Below are 25,543 nucleotides of genomic sequence, written 5' to 3' on the forward strand. Positions count from 1 at the left end.
GGTGGTACATCTTGTAATCCCAGTTCTGGGGAGGAGAAGACAAGTGGATCTTTGTGTTTTGTTGGGTAGCCAGTTTAGCCTAATAGGTGAATCCCAGGTGAATGGAAACAGAGTGGATAGCATTTTAGGAGAAATGTTACCCGTGTGAGTATATGTCTACATATATATACACACACATATATGTATAGTAAAAAGCCTAAGACGACAAAATTATCTGTTTCTCAGGTATTTTGGAAGGTCGACATTTGTAGCAGTTTCTATGCTCTGTACCATATGAGGGGTTCAGATTTTGATAGAATACTGTGTAGAGTTTGTGTCATTATGAGTGTGTGTGTGTGTATGTGTGTGTGTGTGTGTGTGCGCATGCACACATGATTGTAATATGTGTGAGTCTGAGCTTGTGCTACAGTAAATCATATATCCCTTTCTCTAACAGAATACTTTTTCTATTTTTATGTACAGTCTCACTCTGTAGCCCAGTCTGGCCTGGATTTTGCAGAAGATCCACCTGCCCTTTCCTTCTGAGTTGTGCTGTTAAAATCTTGGAGTATTCACTGGGCAGGGGCCCATTGAATAGGACACGATTATAATAGACTAAACTTTAAAGCTATCTTTGAACAGTCTATATTTCTCTTGGAACTTACCCTTTTCTGTAAAGTATATGTTCTTATTTTAGAAACTGTTGGATTTAATAGAAGACTTGAAAAAAAGACTAATACATGAAAAAAAGGAAAAGTTAACATTGGAACTTAAAATTCGAGAAGAAGTTACACAGGAGTTTACTCAGTATTTGACTCAACGGGAAGCAGATTTTAAGTAAGTTATTTCTTCATGAGCTAGTAAGAATTGAGATTTATTCATTTGTTTATTTTATAGCCATTTCTTAATTTATATTAGGTGACTTTTGAATGTGATGGCTTCTTTATACAGACAGTTGTTACATTTGAGCATTTAAATTGCTTTCTTTCTTTTTTTTTTTGGATTTTTCGAGACAAGGTTTCTCCGTAGCTTTTGGTTCCTGTCCTGGAACTAGCTCTTGTAGACCAGGCTGGCCTCGAACCCACAGAAATCTGCCTGCCTCTGCCTCCCGAGAGTGCTGGGATTAAAGGTGTGCGCCACCACCGCCCGGCTTTAAATTGCTTTCTTAATAGAATTTATGTTTTAAAGGGAGACACTTCTTCAGGAACGAGAGACATTAGAAGAAAATGCTGAACGTCGCCTGGCAATCTTCAAAGACCTGGTTGGAAAATGTGACATCCAAGATGAACCAACAAATACAATTTGTGCCATGAAAGTTGGAACTGAAGTATGTTACTGAAAATATTAAGAATCAGTGAAGTTTTTGGTACCAGGATTTAATACCCCACATCAGTGATGAGAAATGTTAGAAATCATGTTTAAAATTAAAACAGTACTATTTGCTTTTATTGTAATGAAGCATGTATTACTGGAAATATATAGATAAATAGGTGGTGTTTTGGGGTTGTATTTCTGAGACAGGGCCTCACTATATAACCCAAGCTGGTCTGGAACTCCACAGTCTTCTTTCCATGGCTTCCTTAGTACCTTAGTACTGAGATGACAGGTGTGTGTCACCTTATTAGACACAAATAGTTTAATAAACTTTAATTTTTGGAAAAGCTTTGTGTGTGCGTGTGTGTGTGGGGGGTGTGTGTGGCATTTGTTTCCATTTCTTTTTTTTTTTGAGTCATTGCTTGTAGGCTGTGACAGTCATTTTTGTTGGATTACAGAATACCCCTTTCAGAAATGTCTTAAAATTTGTGAAGAAAAAGATATAAAGGGTCACTCACTTAATTGTTTTGATCAGAACAGAAACATTTATTTATATATAGAAAGGCTTGCCTTTGTTGGAAAAGTACTATGGGTTGTCTCAAGGAAAGTTGATTAATTTTTGCTGCTCCCACTGAAGCTGAGAGGGATTTTTGGAGGGATTGTTTTGGTTTTCTCTGGGGATACATGCTTTGTTTTTCAGCCGCTGGATTCAGTGGTCTGGGACAGAGATCTCCAGACTCTCAAGGGCATTCCATCACGTTGTAACGTGTGCTTGGTTTGTGATGTGGTCTTCTGTGTGAGAACAGAGACTAATTTCTGGGGTTACTGTAAAATACCATGTAAGAATCAATATGTGATTGAAGGTATACTCGAACTAGGTAATCAAAATTGTTCTGTAATAACTTATAGTAAGATTTGTGATATACTCCTGAGGAAATAAACTTCATGTTATATATTTTAGAAAGTGAATACTAAAACACAAATTTTGAGAATTTGGGGGTTTCATGTAAGTTAAAGAATTTTAAGTTGTGAGTTTTTCTGTTTGAAAACTGTCTAAGGTATTACCACATGAAATGAATCCACTGTTAATGGTAGATGTGTGGTTTCTGCTATTTTTAGGAAGCTCGTAATTATGTAGGAGTTGAAGATATTATTGATTCTCTTCAAGATGATGTCACTGATATTAAGAAACAGGCTGAACTTGCTCATTTATATATTACATCTCTTGCTGATCCCCAGGAAGCTATTGCTTGTTTGCAGCTAAAATTTAATCAAGTTAAAGAGGAATTAGCCCAAACTAAAGAAGAATTAGTTAAAGCCCAGGAAGAGCTAAAAAGTAGAAAGAATGGTAAGTGTATGTGTTTTACCCTTATTTACATTTTACAAATACATTAAAAAATGGAGTATAGAGATTTGTGCATTTTTTTGAAACCTTTGTGACTAGAAAATGTTTTAAGCTATATAAAAATCTTAACATTTTTATCATTTGTATGGTGATTTACTATAAAAAATACATAAATATATGTGTGTGTATATATATGTACATATATATATATGTGTGTGTGTGTGTGTGTGTTTTGTTTTGCTTTTGCTTGTTGAGACAGGGTTTCTCTGTATAACAGCCCTAGCTGTCCTGAAACTCGCTTTGTAGACCACACTGGCCTCTAACTCACAAAAGTCTGCCTGCCTTTGCCTCCTGTGTGCTGGGATTAAAGGTGTGCGCCACCAGTTCTGGCCTAAAAATAGTTTTTAGGGCTGACAGATAGCTCATTAATGTTGGTGCCATGTAGAAAGCATAAAGACCCGAGTTTGATACCCAGGCCCTATACAAAACAAGCTTTGTGTGGTGGCATGGGTTTGTAATTCCACTGCTGGGGATGTGGACAGAGACAGGCCCTTGGAACTTGTGAGTAGCCAGCCTAACGTAATTGAGGGTATAGAGATTGTCTATAAAAGAACAAGGTGGACACACACATAAAAACAACTAAATAGTTTTAAAACATTAGTTTTTATGTTAGTATTTTTAGAAATCCTCCCAAAATGAGAGCAAACAAACAGAAAATCAACCCAGAACTAAAGCAAGAGTCTTAATTTATAGGAAATCTTAAAGACCAATCGTAAAGGAGTTAAATTTTTTTCTTTTTCTTTATTTTTTTATGGACGCTACTGTGTTTCTACTAAATGGCTTCTGTCCATCAGTTTGTTCAAAAGCATCATTGTCTTTTAATATTTGCAGTGTCAAATTTATTTTCCTGAATTTAACATAATTTAGTAGCCTGTGATTCATTCATTGCTTTTTATTTTTTGGGACTTAGAATTTTCTTATTAATGTTCTTTCTCGTCACAGAATCAGACTCTTTAGTTCAAGGGCTCAAGACATCAAGTCAGGTAATGTGAACTTTACTTTGTCGTGGTAATAATTTAATGGATTAATGAAAGGGTGTAAATCATGGTTCTATGCTTATTTAAAAAGGTACTTTAAAAAAATCCACAATAAATGAATGTGTTGCAAAGAATGCAGATGGAATTGGAGACATAGGCTAGTACAGGAGTTCCAGAGGACTCAGCCTTTGGCTTCACGGCACTTGCACTTAGTGTATGTGTGCACAGGCTGCCTGTGCACACACTTGTAACTAAAAATAAATGTTTAAAAGCAAGTCAACAGTCACTTCATCTGTTTACCATTGTTTAATCATTGTCAGTAGAAAGTTTTTTTCAAGACTTCTAGATTTATGCATATATAGAGCTTCCATTCCTTAAAGTGTTAATACAAATGGGATTATGTCTTTTAGTTTTATTGGACAATCTTGGAATTAATTCTGTCACCACATACTAGGTTATATTCTTTCAGTAGGATGTGATATTGTTTATCTTAAATTGTCGGGTGTTTTAAAATGTTGAATGACACCATTCTCTGGATTATCTGAACATGAGGTGTTAGGTTTTTTTAAGGCTGGAACCCTTTTTTTTCCAGGCAAAACCATCGTCTGCCATCTACCAATTATCATGCTAGGTTACTGGAAATAGATGAATAAAAGTGTATGTATATAACTAGTCTTGAACTTGTGTACTGGAACAATCCTCCCACATTCTCCTAAGTAGATGGTGACAGCTTTTCCCATTGCATCTGAAGCACATGTTTTGAGTGTGACATTAATGATACTTATCTAAATCCCCTCTGTTGCCCAGAGTCCTCAGTTATTTAGGGTGAAACTTAAGAAGCAACTTACAAAGAGTTTCATCAAATTTGTGAATCAATGGATGAGAGGTAGTGTGAGTAGTTCCCGTGTTTGTTGTAACGTTCTACTTTAGAATCTGATTTTAATTGTTTTGTTTTAGGTTGATACATCTTTAATCATCAGTAAATCAACTTGTAATGAAACAGTTGCAATGCCCAAGGACAGCAGAACACAGACACATCCAGGAAGGAAAAGATTAAATGAAGATGGACTTCAGCAAGGTGAACCACCAGCAAAGAAAGGTAATAGTGACACCTCAGCCTCCTGCAGGGGTGCTTCACAAGCAGGAAATGGCCTGACCAAGAACATACTTTAGGAAAACCTAGATACCATGATCTAATCTATCAGGGAATGTGTGTACATGAAATTGTCTTTTACTTAGTCAATAAGGTTTTAGATATTGAGCTTTTATCATTCTCTGATATTTCATTCTGTGCTGTTAGTAGGTAAAATTCTCTTTCAAAACAAGTATGTGTTTTTGCTTAAACCTTTGCTCATTCTTTTCCTGACTTTACATTTTTATTCATTTGGACAAAATGGTGATGTTTGACAGACTTTGAGTCAAATATTACTAACAAAAATTGTACTTGAATTATATTTTAAAATGCTAGAAGAAAGTTTGTTGAAAATAATGTAAATTGATTTTTTTTTGAAATACTTAAAAAAGGTCAAATTGGTTTAAAAAAATGGGGCAGGGGAAGCAAATCCCAAGATCATAGAGTTGCTAGACTCTTTAGGGTAAACTGGGTCTTTGAGAATTAATTAAGAAAGTATCAGTTGCAATCAATTGCAAACATAGGAAAAATTTTGAAAATAGGTTCAACAATTTTTAAGAAAGTGGGGTTAGCAGCTAGATGTTGAGGTGTGTGCCTGTAATCCTAGACCTAGGAATGCTCAGGCGTAGGTCTGTGAGTTTGAGGATTTCTTGGGCTACATATCAAGACTGTCAGCAGAACAGCATCAGAAGAGATACAGAGGGACTGTCCAGCAGGCAATGCCAAAATTTTACCTCTTTTTTTAAAGTTAGAGAATATACATTATAAATATTTTTACTTTATTTTTTTTAACGATTTATGTGTATGGATATTCTTTCTGCACATATGTATGTGCTCCACATGTGTGTTTGGTGCCTTAACTGGTCAGAAGAGGGCAATTAGGTCCCTTGAAACTGCAGTTACAGGTAGTCTTAAGCCACCATCTGGATGCTGGGAACTGAATCTGGCTCTCCATGAAGAACCATCTACCCAGCTCCAGAAATTATAAACTTAAAATTGTATAACTCATTAAAACTGTATCCCAAGTTAGACCATGTTAAATGAAGTAGACCTTGGTCTAATGTAATGGAATAAGGTTTATTGACCTATATTAGTTACTGCTGTGACAAAGCAACTTCAGGAAGGAGGGGTTTATTTTGGTTCACTGTTTAAGGGTCTACTTTATCATGGTGAAGAAGGAATGACTGCCAGAGCGTGACTCACGTGTTCACATTTACCTACAGTTAGCAAGCAGAGATAAATGCTGTTGTTCACAAAGCTTGTTTTGTCCTTATTAAGTCTGGTTAGACTCCTCTGACTCCTCCTTCCTGACACTCTCTCTGCTCCGAAAATCCTGCCTAGCTTTCAGCCAAGTCAACTTTTTATTAATGAGAGTAACATATTTTCACAGTGTACAGAAGGATTAGCATCATTGATGAGGTTAGACTAACTAGTCAATAAGCCTTCCCAGTGCTGGGATTTTATGTGTGTGCCAAGAAACCCAGCTTTTTTCTTGGTTGATCTTGGGCCCTCTTGATTACATCGCCAACACTTGACCAGCTGAGTCTGTCATTTAAGCCTGTTAGCACTATTCTTAGAGTAAGGGCCAGCAGAGTTATCTTTACCCTAGAGATGTAAACATTGCGCCTGCAAACACGCCATGCATTCATGTTTAATTAGTTGAGCTCTGTTTTTTTTTTCCCCCATATTATGTTAATAGCAGTCTTATCTCTAAAGCACAGCACTTACCTTGATCTTTATACCTACAACTTGGGAGCCATTAGCACTTGTTCCTTTTTCCATCTGAGGAAATACTCAGGATTTAGCAGTTTACTCATGAGTGAAAGGTGAAGACATATGTCCTAACTTCTGATTTTGAATGACTTCTCAGAGTTTCAATTCTCTCATACTTTGATCTATGAAGAAATTGAATAAGGTACTCAATTTGTAAATCAATTGCATAGTAACTGTCATTTGAAACTATTCTTTTGGATATAGTTGGTTGCTAGAAAGAATGTCACTGAGGCTGGGCAGTGATGGCGCACCCCTTTAATCCCAGCACTTGAGAGGCAGAGGCTGGCAGATCTCTGAGTTTGAGGCTAGCCTGGTCTACAAGAGCTAGTTCCAGGACAGGCACCAAACCTATACCAATAAACCTTGTCTGGGTGGAGGGAGGGAGAGGAAGAATGTCACTGGAATTTTCTCTCCTCTGTCCTGAGTTGGTGTTTGATAAAGCTCTGTGGAATAAAGTTAGATAATAAATACTAGAAATGATAAGAAAGGGAGTACTCAGAAGTAACAACCATTGTTTTGTTAGACTTCTTTTGTCAACTCAGACCTGGAGCTATACTTTTTAATATAAGTGGGTTAAGTTGTATACGTTTTCTTTTAAAAGTTCTTTTCAGTTTTTCATTAGAAGTTTGATGTTTCTAGTGTTACAAATGTTGGTTTATATGGCACTGTTGCTTTGTTATGTTTTGCTAGATTAATAAAATTGGTATCAATGTTCTCTTTAAGGGCTTATCCTTGTTAGTCCACCTGTCACTGAAGATCAAAAGAAAAGTGAAGAAATAGAACAGTCTTTTTCAGAGAGTGGGGTAGACATTAGAATTTTACAAGAAAAGAACCAAGAGTTAAAAAGACTTTTAATTATTGGTGAGAATGAACTCAAAAGTGAAAAGGTGGAAAAAGCAGAATTAAATGAACAGGTTGTGAGTTTGAAGCAGCAGCTTTGTTTCGCTGAAGAAAGGAACTTGTCTCTGAGGACCAAGGTGGAGCAAATCCAGGCCAGTTATGACAGTACGGTTGCTGAGTTACACACACAGAGAGCTGTGAACCAAGAGCAGGAGGAAAGGATCCTGAAATTGTCACAGAAGATGGAAACTGCTACAAGAAGCATCACAAGCAATGTTTCACAGATACAGCTAATGCAAACAAAAATAGATCAACTACGGTCACTTGATTCACCTTCTCATATTTCAAAAATAGATTTACTTTATCTCCAGGATCTGTCAAATGGTCCTGAAGGGGATAATTTGCTGCACACATCACTACATCTCCCAAGTAATGACTTGTCAAGCAAAGGGGTTAAAGACTGTCATATTCAGGAGCTCAGTAGGGAAAGTTCCTTCCACTCTAGTATTGAAGCCATCTGGGAAGTATGTAAAGAGATTGTGAAGGCCTCCTCCAAAAAGTCTTACCAGATTCAGGAACTGGAAGAGAAAATTGAAAAGTTACAGGTGGAAGTAAAAGGCTACAGGGATGAGAACAATGAGTTGCAAGCTAAGGAGAGTGAGGATAAGCATAAAGTTCACCAGCTGGAAGAGAAAGAAAGTCTTATACAGCAGCTCAGAGAAGAACTGCAAGAAAAATGTGTTAGTCTTGGTATTCAAGTACAGCTTGTAGCCGAAAGAGAGCAAACTCTTTCAGAGCTTACCCGGGATGTTGCGTGGTATAAGGCAAAAGTAAAGGAACTTGAAATGATGGTAGAGACCCAGAACGATGAGTGTAGGCGCTTAGCCGAATTAGAGCAAGGCATTTTAGAGAAGGAATCTGCCATCTTAAAGCTAGAAGCAAGTCTGAAGGAATTGGAAGCAAATCACCAGGATCACATCAAAAACACCAAAGATTTAAATAAAAAGGAAATCAAGTTGAAGGAAGAAATCACACAGTTGACAAATAATCTGCATAATATGAAACAGTCACTTCAGTTAAAGGAAGAAGAAAGAGAAACTAGCAGACAAGAAACAGAAAAGTGAGCTGAGTCTTTAACTATCTAAAATATAAAATATTTCACATTCTGTGTGTGTGTCTGTTCGTGTGTTTGTGTGCATGTGCCCGTGTTTGCAGAGGTCAAAGAACAGCCTGTGGGAGATAGCCTGTTCCCTGTAGCATGTGGGCTCCAGGAACTGAACTCAGGTCATCAGACTTGGCAGCAAATGCCTCTATTCACTGTCATCTTGCTGGCTCCAAACATTTATTTTTCTCCATAAATTTGAAGAATTAGAGGACGTATTAATTGGTAGACTATAGAATAAATGATGAGTGAAGCACTTGAACTTGGTTCACATAACCCTCTAGAAACTAAAGTTGTATGTGAAAATTATACTCCTAAGAGCCCACATGACACCCTCTGAAGCACTCATTGCTAGTTTACACAGTCTACATGTGAAAATATGCAGTTCTGTACCACTTGTTCCCATTTCACACAGGGATCCTAAGCAGCCCATGTTGCCACACCTTAGACAAGTATTTTGTGATTCTTATTCCCTTTTAGATTGAAAGAGGAGCTTGCTGCAAACCATGTTCTTACTCAGAATCTCCAAGCAGATCTTCAGAGGAAGGAGGAAGATTATGCTGAGCTGAAAGAGAAACTCACTGATGCCAAAAAGCAGATTGAGCAGGTACAGAAGGAGGTAGGTTTTATGAAAAGTCCTTTGGCAATTTAGTATGGTATAGATTTTCTCTCCTAGGTTTCAAGTTTAGGATTAGACTGAAATCTGTGAACTTAAAATTTTCTAAAAATGATAACTGCCATTAATTTAGAAAATATGCAGCCACCTTAAATAAACTGAAGGTTAGCATGATGGAAAAAACATGTGGATATCATGGCTTTGGAAATGATCCTTGCCAGCTGCAGGTAGTGAACCTTTCTCCATTTGAAGGTTTATGCATGTATGTATGTAAAAATATATACTCTTTAGATACAGGATTAGAACCTTTTCCTTAAAAAGTGTAAAATTCATGTTTCTCTAAAAACAGAAAGTAGTTTTATTTCTATTTCATATTTAGGTTATAAAGAGTGACTTAAATTTTCATTATAATTTAATTTAGATGGGATTTGGTACCTTGAGTGTGGTATGACTGTAGATGACCATAATTTCAAAATAGAGAATTTAGTTACACAATTCAAATGTGTAACATACAAAGTAGTAGTTAGGAAGGGGAAAAATCCATTCCATTTCTCCTAGTCATTTTCTTTGAAGTTAGTACATGTAACCAGTTACATATTTTTGCTGTCTACTTTCTTTTGCTCTATATTTTTTACCCCCTGTATCTTTCTATGAATTGAGAGACAGAAGCAGGTGACTCTCTGAGTTCAAGGCCAGACTGATCTACAGTGTGAGTTCCAGGACAGCCAGGGTTGTTACACAGAGAAATCCTATCTTCAAATCCAAAAGAGCAAGGGAAAAAAGAGAAAGAGAAAGAAAAAAGAAAAAAATTGTAAACATCTTAAGAATCTTTCTTCTCTCCTTTCCTTCTCTCCCACCCCTCTCCTTTACTTAGCAGGCAAGCTGTACATCTTGGTAGCTACCTAAAGAGAAGAGGGGAAAAAATAATACTGCTTGAGTTAAGAGGGAGATTGTCCATGTGTCACAGGAAGCCACTTGCTGGGGAGAAGAAACTCTGAAGAAAGAGTAAGGAAGAACAAAGTGTTAGGGAAAGCATGCTTAGACCAGAAGTAGAAGAAGTAGCTGAACCTGTGTCACTTCGTAATGTGTTTACCTTTAGCGTTGTCTGTACTTTTCTGTGGGTTTCAAGGGCACCATATCTGAAGATGTGGCCATAAAATTTAAACAACAGCAAAAAGTTTTAAAATGTTCAATTTGCCTTATAACTTTTGCTTTGTAGGTATCTGTAATGCGTGATGAAGAGAAATTATTGAGGATTAAAATTAATGAACTGGAGAAAAAGAAAAACCAGTATTCTCAGGAAATAGAGATGAAACAGCGGACCATCCAGCAGCTCAAGGTAGCAGTTATGTTGTTAATGATGCTTGAGGTCCATTCTCCTGTTAGATTTTATTGACTGAGAATGTGTGTTTTTTATTCATTTATTTACAGTATTAAAATTTGGTTTTGTCTTTTGCTTTGTGATAGAGTGTCACTTTGTAGTCTTGATCCTGACCTCGTAGCAAGTCATTTCTTCTCAAGCCACCAGACCTTAGTACCATATGATTGTTTTGTTAAGATCCAGACACTCCAGCCAGATCTGTAATGATCCATTGTAAAATAGACTGTAGAGATTGTGATGAACTGGCGAGAGATTGGAGAGTATAGTTAGAATTGTATTGAACTTGCATGAATGAGGTGGACTGAAGTCTCCTGCATTAGTCATCTTTATTCAGAGCCTCAGACAGTTTATACTCTGAAGGTTAAGAAAGGCCATATGAGTAAAGTTCTCATGGGTTCAAGCTGTGTACAGTCACAAGGAGAAGCCACATGTGGCAAAACCATGTTTTTCCCAGAGACATAAAGGATAGTTTAAACATTTGATTGACTAACAACAGAAGACAGTAATCTGAGTAAACTCACTTGGGAGGTGCACAAAAACAAAAACATATTCCAAGAACAATTCCGTGCTTTAAAGAAACAGATCTCAAGATTCTTGTCTTGTTTTCTTGGAGTATTTTCATAAGCACTCAACTTTCCCGGACTGTGTTTCAACACCTACTATTAACTATTTTTAAGTATTGATTTATATGTGCCTTTAATTGTATTCTTAATTTTTTTAGGAGCAGTTAAACAATCACAAAATGGAAGAAACAGTACAACAATATGAGAGAGTGTGCAAAGGTTAGAACCGGGTTCCTCCTTTTAGAATTAAAATGACTTCTAAATAGTTGCAATAATTTTTTCTTTAAAAATGTTGAAATGATGGCAGCCAAAGGTATGTTTTCAAAGATGAAAAGCATTACTTTTGCTGGTTAAATTTTAAACTTAAACTTGATTATTAAAAAAGCAGTAAGTAATATTCATTCAGTGCAACACTGATTTCTTGGTAATGGCCAGTGCGTCTTAAAAATACTTTTATTAGCTCTTTGAGAATTTCATACCATATGTTTTGATCATCTTCACCCTTCTCCTAATTCTCAGATCCACCCTACCTTTCTTTTTATGTCCCTCTTAACTTTGTGTGTGTCTCTGTCTTTGTCTCCCTCCTTCTCTCCCTCTCTCTCTCCACCTCTTTTTCCCCTCCCCCCTTCCCTCCCCAAGGCCAGTTTGGGCTACCACTATATATTTGGATATGTGGCCTTCCACTGGAGCAAAGCAGACTTCCCAGGGATGATAGGATCCTCTTAGAGAAAGCTGACCTTTCTTTCCCATCAGGTAACCGTTGCCCTCTTAACTTTGTGTGTGTCTCTGTCTTTGTCTCCCTCCTTCTCTCCCTCTCTCTCTCCACCTCTTTTTCCCCTCCCCCCTTCCCTCCCCAAGGCCAGTTTGGGCTACCACTATATATTTGGATATGTGGCCTTCCACTGGAGCAAAGCAGACTTCCCAGGGATGATAGGATCCTCTTAGAGAAAGCTGACCTTTCTTTCCCATCAGGTAACCGTTGCCAATAGCTTTTCAGCTGTGGGTGGGACACTGTGCCCAGTTTCCCTCTCTGTGCTGGGATTTGGTCTGACTTGGTTTTGCACAGGTCTTTTACATGATGGCACTGCTGCAGGTTGGGGATGTGTCTGCACTTCCTGTTCCTTCCTTTAGTACATTATCTTTGTACCATTATTGAAAAGTAAATCAACTGTAAATGTGATGATTTATTTTCTGGTCTTTCATTTCTGATTTTTGATCCATTTGTCTTCATGTTAGCATGCCAGTATTATGGCAACATTGTGATGTGTTTTAAAATTGGGAAATGTGGGTCCACTCATTTTTGTGTCTCATTTGTAAAAATGTTTTGACTCTGGTGCTGCGTATTGCCGCATGAGTTTTAGGATCAGTCTGTTCATGTCTATATAACAGCCATGTGCAGTTGTGATTGTGTAAAATCTGTTCCAGTTAGGAAGACTGCTATTTAACAAAGTCTTTCATTAATATTGATATACTTTTGTATTTAGGCTTTTAAGTTTCAGTATTTTCATTGTACACATTTCTGAATTGTTCTTTATTAAAATTATTTGAGTTCTTTGAGATATTTTGAATTGAACTGTTGACAGTTTTTTTCTCAAACAGACCTCAGTGCTAAAGAGAAGGTGATTGAAGACATGCGGTTGACACTGGAAGAGCAAGAACAAACTCAGGTGGAACAAGACCGCGTGCTGGAAGCCAAGTTAGAAGAAGCTGATTGTCTAGCCAAGGGTAAAGTGAGACTGCTCTCAAAACTTACTTTCTTGCTTTAATTTTCCTTGATTTTTTTTCCTTTTCAAAAATAGTGTAAAGTTTATAATAATACACTATTTTTGACTGCCTTTTCCACTGTTATGAAAATTATTGTTTTCTGAGTAAAATTGTATATCATAAAAAAACAAAAATACTCCGTGATGGGACTGGAGAGAAGACTCAGTGATTAAGAGCACTTGGAACTCTTTCAGGGTTCCAGTTACTTGCACCAACATGGTGGCTTACAACCAGCCATCTGTATCTTTAGTTTCAGGAGATTCAGTACCTCTTTTGATCACTCCTCATCCACATAAAATAAAAAAGAATTCTACAGAGAAAATGCAAGCTTTGATTGATTTGTATCTGCAAGCTTTTAACATTAATTCGTTAATCTCACTAAGTATTGATTCCATTGTTAACACCATCCATTTTTCTAGCATGTATAGAAAATTACAATACTTACTATTAATTAAGCTAATTATAGTCTGGTACAAAAGGGAAGAAATGTATATGCTTATTTTTATGACAGTTTTTACATGTAATTTTGTACATTTGCTATGTTAGTCTAATTACCTGCGTCTGTGAAGTGCGCTTGATAATGACTGGCATGTGGCATGTTTGTAGTTGCACATAGTGTTATGATAATGTGAGAGTACTCTGTGAACCCTTGGATTGTGTGCTGGTAGATGAAGTTCTCCTACTGTCCTAGTCATTTTCATAGATAGAATTTTTCTTTCTTGAGTGCTTGAAGATTTGTATTATAATTTCAGATTAAAATAAATGTATGCTCAGTACTTAATAATCTTTGGGCACATGATAAATCCCTGTAGTTTCTCTTCACTAAGGATTTGGTGAGGGTAACTGCAGAGATGGCTCAGATGTTAAGAACATTTTTTGTACTTGTCGAGGACCCGGGTTTGGTTCCCAATACCCATGTAGTAGCTTACAACTATCAGTAACTCTAGGTCCAGGGGATCTGATGCTCTCTTCTGACTTCCTTGTGTACCATGTATATGTGATACATATACACACATATATACGTACATGTAAAAAGAGACAAATAAAATAATCTTAAAGAATTTGGTGAGATGGCTTAAAGTTCAGCTTTTAGAATAATTTTAGTCCCGTCTTGGTCTGTATTTGGGCTCTGCTTGCTTGCTTGTTTGTTCGTTTATTTATTTATTTATGACCAGTCATACATATTGCTGCATACCATAACATTGTGTGTATTTTAAAATTAGAATTGGATAAATGGAAAGAAAAATTCCAAGATCTAGAAGCTAGAAGTAATGAAAGGTCAAATAAAGACCCTGTGGAGGACACAGACACACTTACGAAGAAGCTCAGTAAACTTCAGGATGAGCTGCAGGTAGTAACATTTCTCTCTCTCCCTCTTTTCTGGCCATTGTATTTCTGATAAGTTAACTCAGCATTTGGTATTTTATAGCTAGTTTTGTGGGGTGAAATAATACATGGTGCTTAGTAATAAAATAGAGAAGAAACTTTCAATACACTTTGAAAATATCCTGGGGAAAATTCCCAAGACATAATTTATTATGAGCCAAAGAAATCACAGTGATTGTGTCCTCAATTTTATGTTTTATATTTGTAATTAACTTTGTGCGTGTGTGGAAGTCCAGAGGACAACTTTCAGCAGTTGTTGAGGCAGAGTCTCATTTCGGCTACTAAGCAGCTTCTTTAGACTAGCTGGTTCATTAGTTTGTGGTAATTCTTCTATCTCTGCCTCGTATTTTGCCACAGGAGTGCTGGGATTGCAGATGTCTGCCACCATGTATATTTATTTTAAAGCTTGGGTTCTAGGTCTATCTTTGAGGTGACAGGATTTTGCCGCTAGTACTTTAGTCCACTCCCTGATAATGTGTATGTAATTTTCAAGTTGTCGCTAATTTTCTGTTCCATTTCTTACCTAGCAAATATTGCACTGAAGAAGATGGCCATTGGGAGAATTATTTTGATTATTGATAACTTTTTCCATATTTGATTACTGATTGGAATAGAGTTGTATATCTGAACATTGAAACATGACCATATGCTACATAAAAGAAATCTTATTTTATATTTATGGGGCTGGAGAGATGGCTCAGTGGTTAAGAGCATTGCCTGCTCTTCCAAAGGTCCCGAGTTCAATTCCCAGCAACCACATGGTGGCTCACAACCATCTATAATAAGGTCTGGTGCCCTCTTCTGAACTGCAGGCATACACAAAGACAGACTATTGTATACATAAAAAAAAAACCCTTATATTAAAAAAAATTGCCAGGTGGTGGTGGTACACACCTTTAATCCCAGTACTCGGAAGGCAGAGGTGGGCAGATCTCTGTAAGTTCGAGGCCAGCCTGTTCTCAAAGAGCTAGTTCCAGGACAGGCTCCAAAGCTACAGAGAAACCCTGTCTCGAAAAACAAAAACAAAATGGTAATAATGGGTAGATTGCATCAAAATATTGAAACTTACTACTTAGCCATATGAAAATAGCTTTTATCATCTTTACTTTAGGAATCTGAAGAGAAATATCAAGCTGATAGAAAGAAGTGGTTAGAAGAAAAGGCCATCCTTACCACTCAAGCAAAAGAAGCTGAAAATCTACGAAACAGAGAAATGAAAAAATATGCTGAAGACAGGGAGCGCTGTTTAAAGCTGCAGATTGAAGTGGTTGGTAGCACTGATGCTTAAATATAGTTCATCTTTTTCCTTGGTGTGTTGAAGCTACTCTAATTCTTTTTGTGGGCAGGTTGTCTTTTTGTAAGGTATCCCCTTTCCATTTGACCATGACTTCACTCTTATGTTTCCCCATGTCGGTCCTGGAATGGAATCTGACAAATTTCTTAACCGCTGAACATCTCTTCAACCCTATAGTGAAAGTTCTCATTTAAAAGTCTGGTAGAATTCAGTTTTGAATTCATCTGGATTTGGGAGTTTTTAGTTGGGAAACTATATTATTGCCTAACTCTTATTGCTCAGTATATATTATGCTTATTTTATTTAAATTGTTTTATTGTCTTCCTATTTTAGTGATGTTTATTGTATTATCTACCTTTTCAGCTTAAAATTTTCTCTTTTGAATTTGTTATTTTTCCTCTATTTTGGTTAATTAGCTAAGGCTTTTCCAGTCTTGTTTATGTTATCTACTCAGGTTGGATTTGGCACCCCTTCCCTCTTTTCTTAACCCCTTCTTCCTTCCTTCTTTCCCTACCTTTCTCCGTCTTTTCTTTTCAACTGGCGAATTATGGTTTCTTTTATTTTTTAAGGATAGTTTATCTATTTAGTGAATATGTACACTTGCAGTGTGTGTGTACATGCAAGTATATTTGTATATGCCATAGCTCCTGTGTGGAAGACTGAGGGCATCAGTTCCCTACTTCTGCAGTGTAGATTCTGGAGTTTGAACTCAGGTATCAGGCTTTGCAGACCTCCTGAGTTGTCTTGCAGCCTCAGTTTTTCTAAGACCTCAATATCTATCATTGAGTTTTGAGATTTCTTTCATTTATTTTTCTATTTTTATGTTGGAAATTAACGTTAGGGCCTTACACATGACATTCTGACTAGGATAAGATAAAGTCTCAAAGTAGTTTTAATTTGCATTTCCTCAAGTGTAGTGACCTTGCCTGATACTAATCCTAGTCTGAACCATAGGTGTTCTTTCCCCAGTTTGCAGCTTGCAGTTTTACTGTTGAAGCTGTCTTTCACAGGCTGTGCAGCAGATCCCGTTCATGCCTCTAGGCAATCTTTTTTTTTTTTTTTTTTTTTTTTTGGTTTTTCGAGACAGGGTTTCTTTGTGGCTTTAGGAGCCTGTCCTGGAACTAGCTCTGTAGACCAGGCTGGTCTCGAACTCACAGAGATCCCCCTGCCTCTGCCTCCTGAGTGCTGGGATTAAAGGTGTGCGCCACCATCGCCTGGCTCTAGGCAGTCTTTTATTGTCCTTGATGATCTTTACTGACCAAGTTGCTAATCTCATACCTTTGGATAAGTCCTTCACTGGGTAGTGTTGGTTGATACTGGTCACACTCCTGAGTGGTCCTTGATGGTTGGAGTCCTCTAACCACTGTCTGGATTTCACTGCAGGTGATGGTTCAGACCACATTTTATCTTGCTGAATACTGTGGTTTTCTCATTTAAAGTTCTTTTCTTCTGATTAACAGTGTCCTGTAAGCCATGTTTCAGGGCGTAGCGTGTGACACTTTCTCTGGGTTCCCAGGGTGTACTTCAGAGAGGACATAGAGTGGTCAAGCTGCAGACTTCATAGGACTTTTTAAAACTCTTTTTTTTTACTGCTCTGGTGATGTGCCAAGAGGAAAAGGTTTTACCACTGCCTCCCTTCCTTTGGTAATGCTATTGATGTGTTTCACGGGACTTTTGACTCCTTTTTCTCCTTTTTAAAGTGCTTGTTCTAGAAAGTGCAAAGTGTCTGAGGCTCTTTTCAGTTGTGGTTCTGGCCCTCTGGCTGCATTCTCTCTCCCTGGAAGAAAACACCTTATAGGGCTCTGGACCTTGTTCTGTTCTGCAAAGGTTCCTATTTTCTTTGCAATTAAAACTAGAAACATTCAGTGTTAACATACCTTTCTCTCTCTCTCTTTTTCTATAAGAAGTATTTGTGAATGTTTTTATTTGGGGGGAAGGATAGCAGGCTGTGTGGCACATTCTTTTTTTTTTTTTTTTTTTTTTTTTTTTTTGAGACAGGGTTTCTCTGTAGCTTTGGAGCCTGTTCTGGAACTAGCTCTTGTAGATCAGGCTGGCCTTGAACTCAGCAGAGATCTGCTGCCTCTACCCTCAACCTCCTTAGTGTTGGAATTAAAGGCTTGGTCCACCACTGCCTGAACTTAATTTACCTCTTAATCATAGCTGCTTCCACTGTCTCCAGTTTAGTCCCTGCAGATACTCGCAGTTTCCATGTTTAGATTTTTCATATGTTTTCTTTCTTGTTTGAACTTACTACAAATTACTTAATGTTAAATGTTCATTTTTCTTCCAGGTAATTTTTTTTGTTGTTATTTTCATTTTATGAGTATAGGTATTCTTCATGTTTGTCTGTGTACTGTATGTGTGTACCTGGTACCTGCAGAGGCCACAGAGTGTTTTGCATCCCCTTAAACTACAGTTATAGACGGTCATGAGCTACCCTGTGAGTGCTGGACATTGGAACCCTTGTCTTCTAGAAGAGCAGCCAGTGCTCTTAGCTGCTGAGCTGTCTGTTCAGCTTTTTATATTATTTTTCTATGTTCAGTAACTATCAGTTGTGACATTTGTTTTGCTGTAATTTTATTCTTTTAGTATTTGAATATTGTTGGAAATGTTTTGAGATGCTATAGCTATAATTATTTATTAAAAGGAATTGCCAGTAATCTGATTCTTTTGAAGGTGAACTAAAAACAAATATGGTATTTAGATACTCATTTATTTTGAGTCAAGGTCTCATTATGTAGCCTTGGGCAGCCTGGAATTCACTATGTAGACCAGGCTAGCCAGGGACACTCAGAGATCCACCTGCTTATGCTCAGGATTATCCTAATCCTGAGTGTTAGGACTAAAGATGTGGGCCACCACTCTTGGCATGAGTATTTAATAAATAAAATGTTATTCTATAAGCATTTCATCTACACACAAATGCATAGTATATTCTATACTCAACATGTTATATTTAATGCAAAAGCATTCTTAGATTCATTATAAAAATTTATGTTAAAAGTTTTAGATTAATTTTTTAAGTTAGGGACCAAGGTGACGGGTTCCATTTTTGGTATTTTCTTGCCTGCGTCATTATACTTCACTATTGTTTGTGCTTGTTGACTAGGAAACCCTGACAGCACAACTGGCAGAGAAAACTGGTGACCTTCAGAAGTGGAGAGAGGAGCGGGACCAGCTGGTCACTGCCGTCGAGGCGCAGATGCAGGCGCTGCTCTCCAGCAGCAAGCACAAGGACGAGGAAATCCAGCAACTGAAAAGGGCTGCAGCAGAGAGCTCGGGGCCAGTCAGTGCACTCACTTCTTCTATACTTCCTTGTTGAGATAATACTTCTTTAAAATTACTTCTCAACTTATTTACTCACTACATCAGGAAGAACCAAAAGCTTGAATATTTTTGATACCATTTTTCATGGTGTTTGAATTTTCAGGTTTATCATTATAGTTGATTCATCAATGACCAAAACATAACATTTTTTTTTCTCAATAGCTTGTTCGTGCTTCCCAGATTAAAATAGTTAGGAAGTTTGCAATTTAGCATTATCTTAATCCTCATCCTGGAATTGTAGAAATGTAGTTGAACTTGAAGTTTTCGTGACACTTAAGTAATTGGACCTACCCTTAATTAAATTTAATTAATTAAAGCCAACTTGAGGTGGTTTCATTTTGGCTTTAGCTGTTCTGGAACTCAGAGATATACCTGTCATTGCTGAGATTAAAGGCATATACCACCAATGCACCCAGTCTAGCCAACTCTTAGTTTAGTATGTGAAGATACAAAATGTTTTTAAAGTAAGTCTAGTGATGGGGAGGCATTGTGAGTTGTAGGTGGTGTTGAAAATCCTAAATGGAGAGCTTGTGCTTTTGTGGATAGCAACATTCTGATAAACAGAGTCCGGGAGTATTTGAAGGTAGACTTTCTGAATGAATAAGTCTGGGGAATGTGTAGCTCAGTTGTGGAAGGCTTGACGTGTGTGTACAAAGTTCTGGATTCAATTCAAAGTACTGCAGAACAAGCAAATCTGCTGTTCTAGTCAGGCATGATTGTGCATACCAGAGTTCTTGGCATTTTAGAAACCGAGGTGGAAGGATTGCAAGATCAAGGCTTGCCTGGGTTATAGAACCAGATTTCATGCATGTGGTGTATATGTTTATGTGTGTTATGCATTAAGTCACTTAGTGATTATTAGGAAAGAAAACCTTCCTATAAAAAGTGGTAGTATCATGCTAATATACTATATAATATTATAATATACTGTATAATATATTAACACAGATAGGAAGTTAGAAAAGCTAGGTGTTGAGTGCTAATCACTGACTATGACTATAGGATCCTTGTGGGAAATATTGGAGCATTTCTCAGCTATCTAAAATGAGTAATGTACCAGGTATGGTGCACAGTCCTGGAGCTCGGGGAGAAGGGGCAGGGAGAGGTGGATTTATGTGAGTTTGAGGCTAGCCTGGTCTACATAGCAAACTCCAGGCCTGGCAGGGTTGCATAATGAGACTTTATCTCAAAATAGATAAACTAATCAATAAGATAGGGATCACTGTCTCTTAGACTCAAGAAATTAGTACAGTTCGTATCACCCGGGAAGCCAGTGTTGGCTCGTGAGTTTCTGTCCTCATTGTGAATGCAGTGGAATCTGTTAGTCGCTAGTGCTAAGGAGGTGACATGGGACATTCTGATGGCTGTGCTAGGATAAGCATGAGAATTTATTAAACTAAACATGTAATATTTCGTTATGAGTCACAGAAGTAAGGTTTTGGAATATGTCCTATCTTATAGGAAAAAGGCATGAAGAATGGCTTTTTGGAAAAGATTTGTTACTATTTTCTCTTTCTATTCTTAAGGCTGTGGTTGCATTACTAAGTAGCCTCTAGGTGTTTTACTTTTTTATTTTACAGATATTTATTTTTTAGTGTTTGTGTGTGTGCATGCACACACACACGCACATACAGACCACAGTATGTTTGTGGAGGTCAGAGGATAACCATAGGACCCTCTACTGTGTAGGTTATGGGATCAAACTTAATGTCAGTCTGTTATGGCTTGGTGGTATGAGTCTTTACTTGCTAAACCATATAGTTTTTCAAGAATTATTTTATGGAAAATTGAGGGTCTATTTCCAGCTAAGTTTTGTCTCTGCCGTTTAACATAGTTAGGTCTGTCACTGTTCAGAAAATAGAGGCCATGCAGAGACAAATCCACACTTACTGCATAGGTCAGAAGATAACCTTGGGGTCCTATTTCTTTCCTTTTAGCATGGCTCCCAAAGATTAGGCTATGAGGCCTGAGATGCAGTAGTTTTCACCTGCTGTACCACCCTATCAGGCCTGGTTTTTTTTTTTTTTTTTTTTTTTTTTTTTTTTTTTTTNACACACACACACACACACACACACACACACACACACACTGCTCTAAAGTAATCTAATTGGATGTTTATGTCATTAGTCTGTGGGTGTTAAGTCCTCTCCTTACTCCCAGTTCCAATAACCTCCTTATGTCTGTCGGTGAAGGGGTTGGAGTAAGAGCCTAGGACTTTTCAGGGCAGGGGGCCCTGCTCATGTTGTATTTGTATTGCTTCAGGGCCTCACTGAAGCCTTGCACAGGGATAGTTCTCTCTGAATGGTAGTGCAGTCCAGGAGTAGAAGTAGGCTCCCACCTGTTGAGGTGTGCGACTGGATAGATAGGAGTCTGTTAGTGTCCCCGTCCTGTCCCCCCATCCCAGGTCAGGGTGTGACCCACAATTGAGACCTCTACTACATGTTTGGCTGTGGAGTGAAGGCATGGCAGGGGAAGTGGAAACGAGGAGCCATAGCAGCCACTCAGTGCCAGAAAGAAACCCGAGTATACTTTTTGATTCAGGAAAATAACATTCTGAAGCAAACAAAAGCATCATTCCCCTTTAATTTCAGGTTGGGCAGTGCTGCTTCACTAAGAATGCTGCCATCAGCATTAGGAAAGGTGCCCAAGGTAGAATTAAAGTATAGGGTGTGAGCTAGGGTACAGAGGTGGACTTGCAGCAGAGACTAGTTAGTCTCAGATGACTGATGGCAAATTTGAAATAGCAAGAGAAGGGTTCCTGAGTCATTTTTACTTGTCTTAGCGACTTTTCCACTGCTGCAAGAGACATGGTGAAGAAGGCAGCTTATAAATGAAGACTTTCAGTCTGTGATCATGGCTGGGAGCGCGGCAGCAGGCAGGCATGGCGCTGGAGCAGTGGAACGTAAATCCTGATCCTCAAGCAGGATAGAGAGAGTGTACCTGGGGGTGGGAGCATATTGTGAGTGCTATTTGATATAAACTTGTAGGCTTACATAAGGAAATTTAGAATACCAGGACATACAGAGGACCCAAAAAAAAAAAAATAATAATCCTGGGAAAGGATATTCTTAGATTCAAGAACAAAGTGATTAAAAAAAAAGCCTCATTGCTGAAGTTTAATGTGAACTAAACTTAAAACGTCATGTGTAGTTCACATATAGGCAGAGATTCTTTTCTTGAAGTAGATGGTAATTAAAACAGATCCACAACTGGACAACGCAGTGAAATGAGAAACTTTAGAGCTGTCAGCCTTAAATGGGATGTCCTTATGAAACCCCTCTCCTCAAGGCTCAGGGATCCACGTGTGAGAGATGAGTGACTCCACAGAGATAGAGGCATTCAGACACAGCAGGGCTGACAGACTGAGGCACACACGAGACCGCATAGATTCAAACCAGACACCGTCCCAACACTAAGAAGGGAGGTGGACATAAAGTTCCACCTTAACCAAGAGGCTATTTCAATTAATACCTGCTGGGAAAGGAAATTTTTTTTTCTTGTCAGTTTTGTTTTTAATTTCATTGGAAACTACACATTAAAATGATAATTTTTAGTTTTTAATTTTTTGAACTATATATTTTTCTCCACTCCTTTCCCTTCCTCCCCTCTCCCTTTCTGCCCTCTTCCATGATGCCCATGCTCCCAATTTACTCAGGAGATCTTGACTTTTTCTACTTCCCATGTAGATTAGATCCATGTATGTCTCTCTTAGGGTTCTTTTTGTTGTCCACATTCTCTGGGATTGTGAATTGTAGGCTGGTTTTCTTTGCTTTCTGTCTTTTCTTGTCTTTCTGGATCTGGGTTACCTCACTCAATATGATGTTCTTTAGATCCATCCATTTGCCCGCAGATTTCAAGTTGTCATTTTTTTCTGCTGTGTAGTACTCCATTTTGTAAATATACCACATCTTTATCCACTCTTCAGTTGAGGGGCATTTAGGTTGTTTCCAGGTTCTGGCTAGGACAAATAATGTTGCTATGGACATAGCTGAGCACATGCTGCTGTGGTATGACTAAGCATAAAAAAGTAATTTTCAACCACACTCCAGGGAAGGCCCCCTGAATAAATGAATTTCATCTTTCCCTCCCTCCCTCCTTACCTCCCTTCCTTTCTCCCTCTCTCCCTCCTTTCGCATGTGTGTGTGTACTTGCTTTGTTTTGGTATTTTTTTTTTTTTTTTTTTTTTTTTTTTTTTTTTTTTTGCGTTTTGAGGTAGGGTCTTACTATGACCTTGAACTTTTGATCCTCCTGCTCCTGTCTCCTGAATGCAGATCACAACCATTTACTGCTATGTCCTGCTAAAAGTGACTCTTTCAAACTTAGCTAAACAGTCAGAACAAGTAGAATGGCAAGTGGATTTAGTTTTTCAAATCTCATCTGTGTCTGACTCACAAAAGGCTGGTAAGATGTCGAGCCTTACCCTAGTCTAAAGGCGAAAATGTTGAAGAAATGAAAAGTGGTTTATTGAAGTCTGCATTTCTAATAATTAGTCTGTACAAGTCTTAATTTTTGAAATTCTGTGATACGTGTTTATTTTCATATTAAAAATAATTTTCTTATTTCAGGAAAACCAGACCACGAATGTCAAGCCTGAACATAATGGTTCATTTGATCTTGGTGGAGTTGAAACTGAACCTCAATCAACAAGTTTTGAAATTTCTAGGAATGCAGCAGAGGTTGGTAATCAATAATACCACCAGTTCTTTGCTCTCTTTACCTGCTATTCATCCGCACTTGCACGTATAATGTAATCAAACAGGTACCTTGCTATATAATTAGCTATGTGTATGCTCAGCTATGTGAAGGAAATGTAGAGGCTCTTGAGAAATTAGACCCCCAAATTACATTTATCTTATTTATTTAATTATTTTTAGTTTAAAGTCTTTTTTTGGATGGGCAGTATGCTTGCCACACAGCACATGTGGGGGTCAGAAAACAACTTGGTGAAGCTGATTCTCTTTTGCCACCTTTATATAGTCTGTGGTGACCAAGCTCAGATCGTCTCACTGGCTTTTATTCCTCTTTAGAGTGTTATTGATGGTCAGAAATAGACTATCTCATAAAAGATACAATAAAGGTCATTATTTGTTTTCATTTCAAAACTTTCTTTTGAAATTGTATCCATTGTAGTAAATATCACCAACCTAATAGCCACATGAACTCACTGCATTTTTTTTATTGGGTTTAGGGTTTTGTGTTTAAGATAGAATTCCTCAGATTGGATTACTGAATTCATAAATATTCTATGATACCTAAAATAGTTTAATTATTTCAAAATTTCTTCTTTACACACTTAATACAGTTACTTAGCATTGGGAATTTTGAGACATAATTGCCATCAGCAGGGAGTTAGGAATATTGGAGACAAGTTCCTATTAGAGAGTGATGTTACTCATGAGGGAGCCGTAGAAGGAACCCCAAGGTACACTGTGTTTTGCCTGGGATATTGTGGGGGTGGATTAGAGAACATGGTATCATGCTGTGCTTGCAGGAGAAATGAAGCTTAGTAACTAGAGAATGGGAGAGATTTTAATTCTCGGAAAATTACACGCCGGTTTTCTCTTGTATTCTAGTCTTGATTTCAGTGACTAACACAAATAAGAGTTTGCGAAACAGTTTAAAGTTGATCCATACAGCAATTTTTTTAGATTATTTTTTATTTTATGTGTATGAGTGTTTTATCTGTGTGTATATCTGTGTACCATGTGCATGACTGGTGCCCACAGAGGTTAGAAGAGCCCCTGGAATGGGGTTTACAGCTGTGAGGCATCATGTGGGTACTGGGCATCAAACCTGAGCCCTCTGAAAGAACAAACACCCTTAACTGCTGGACACCTATTCAGCCCTGTATAGACAGTGTCCATTTTTTTTTAAAGTTTGTTTTTGTGGTGGCATTTCTATATGGACATCATTATACTTTGTTCTTACCCCCCCCCCCCAAAAAAAAAACCCCGCCTTTTCCATTCTTTCTGCTCTTCTCTTTCTGGTCACATGTCATAAGCATTTTGGGGGGTGACTTTTTGTCGTGGTCCAGCCACAATGGGCTCACATGTTTCAGGGTAGGGGCATATGGATTAGAAACATTAGGTAGGATGAACAGAGATGTGAAAGAAACAGAGACATAGGATAGTACCGAGAGGGCAACTCAGTGTATACTGAATACTGAATCCACCCATGTTCCAATTTTCATATGCTTTTATTTTATACCCCAATACAAAGGGGGTGTTGAGAAGGCAAAAGATTGCTTTACACGACACAAAGGACAACCAGAACATTTGCTTGCTTCAATACTTGAGACATAAAACCATTGTTTTCCTGAGTAAAACTTTTGATGTTTTGGGCAGGATATGCAGCAAACACACCCTAGACCAAGTATCCTGTAGGCAGCCACTCCCTATTTCTAACCTCCTATCTTAAAAGAAGGAGCAGGAAAAGGCTTGAATTCTCTGACCTTTGGTCAGGGAGGAGAGGATCCACCTCTGTGGGCCATCTTAATATCCAAAACACCAAGTAACCACACCCTAGGTCAGGGTGTGTAGAAGTACCTGTTGTCAACTTTTTTTTTTTTTTTTTTGGTTTTTCGAGATAGGGTTTCTCTGTGGCTTTGGAGCCTGTCCTGGACAACTTTTT

At 37.9% G+C, this 25,543-nt stretch overlaps 1 protein-coding gene across 3 annotated transcripts in view; it reads left to right on the top strand.

Moving 5' to 3' along the window:
- The window catches only part of Kif20b (kinesin family member 20B), a 53,274-nt gene that overhangs the window by 18,501 nt on the left and 9,230 nt on the right, over positions 1-25,543 (top strand). The window contains exons 14-27 of one of the 3 annotated variants that reach the window (XM_050160029.1): positions 677-816; positions 1,168-1,306; positions 2,413-2,641; positions 3,641-3,681; positions 4,633-4,774; positions 7,304-8,540; positions 9,063-9,201; positions 10,418-10,537; positions 11,301-11,361; positions 12,742-12,867; positions 14,130-14,257; positions 15,404-15,559; positions 18,696-18,872; positions 23,479-23,589. In XM_050160029.1, the coding sequence (XP_050015986.1) occupies positions 677-816; positions 1,168-1,306; positions 2,413-2,641; positions 3,641-3,681; positions 4,633-4,774; positions 7,304-8,540; positions 9,063-9,201; positions 10,418-10,537; positions 11,301-11,361; positions 12,742-12,867; positions 14,130-14,257; positions 15,404-15,559; positions 18,696-18,872; positions 23,479-23,589 (2,946 nt within the window). The remainder of the gene's footprint in view (positions 1-676; positions 817-1,167; positions 1,307-2,412; positions 2,642-3,640; positions 3,682-4,632; positions 4,775-7,303; positions 8,541-9,062; positions 9,202-10,417; positions 10,538-11,300; positions 11,362-12,741; positions 12,868-14,129; positions 14,258-15,403; positions 15,560-18,695; positions 18,873-23,478; positions 23,590-25,543) is intronic. The other 2 variants (XM_050160031.1, XM_050160040.1) reach the window with 2 other exon arrangements.

This window comes from Alexandromys fortis, unplaced genomic scaffold (genome assembly GCF_014885135.2).
Source record: "Alexandromys fortis isolate MF-2015 unplaced genomic scaffold, M_Fortis_MF-2015_v1.1 scaffold_10, whole genome shotgun sequence".
NCBI classification, from domain to species: Eukaryota; Metazoa; Chordata; class Mammalia; order Rodentia; family Cricetidae; genus Alexandromys; species Alexandromys fortis.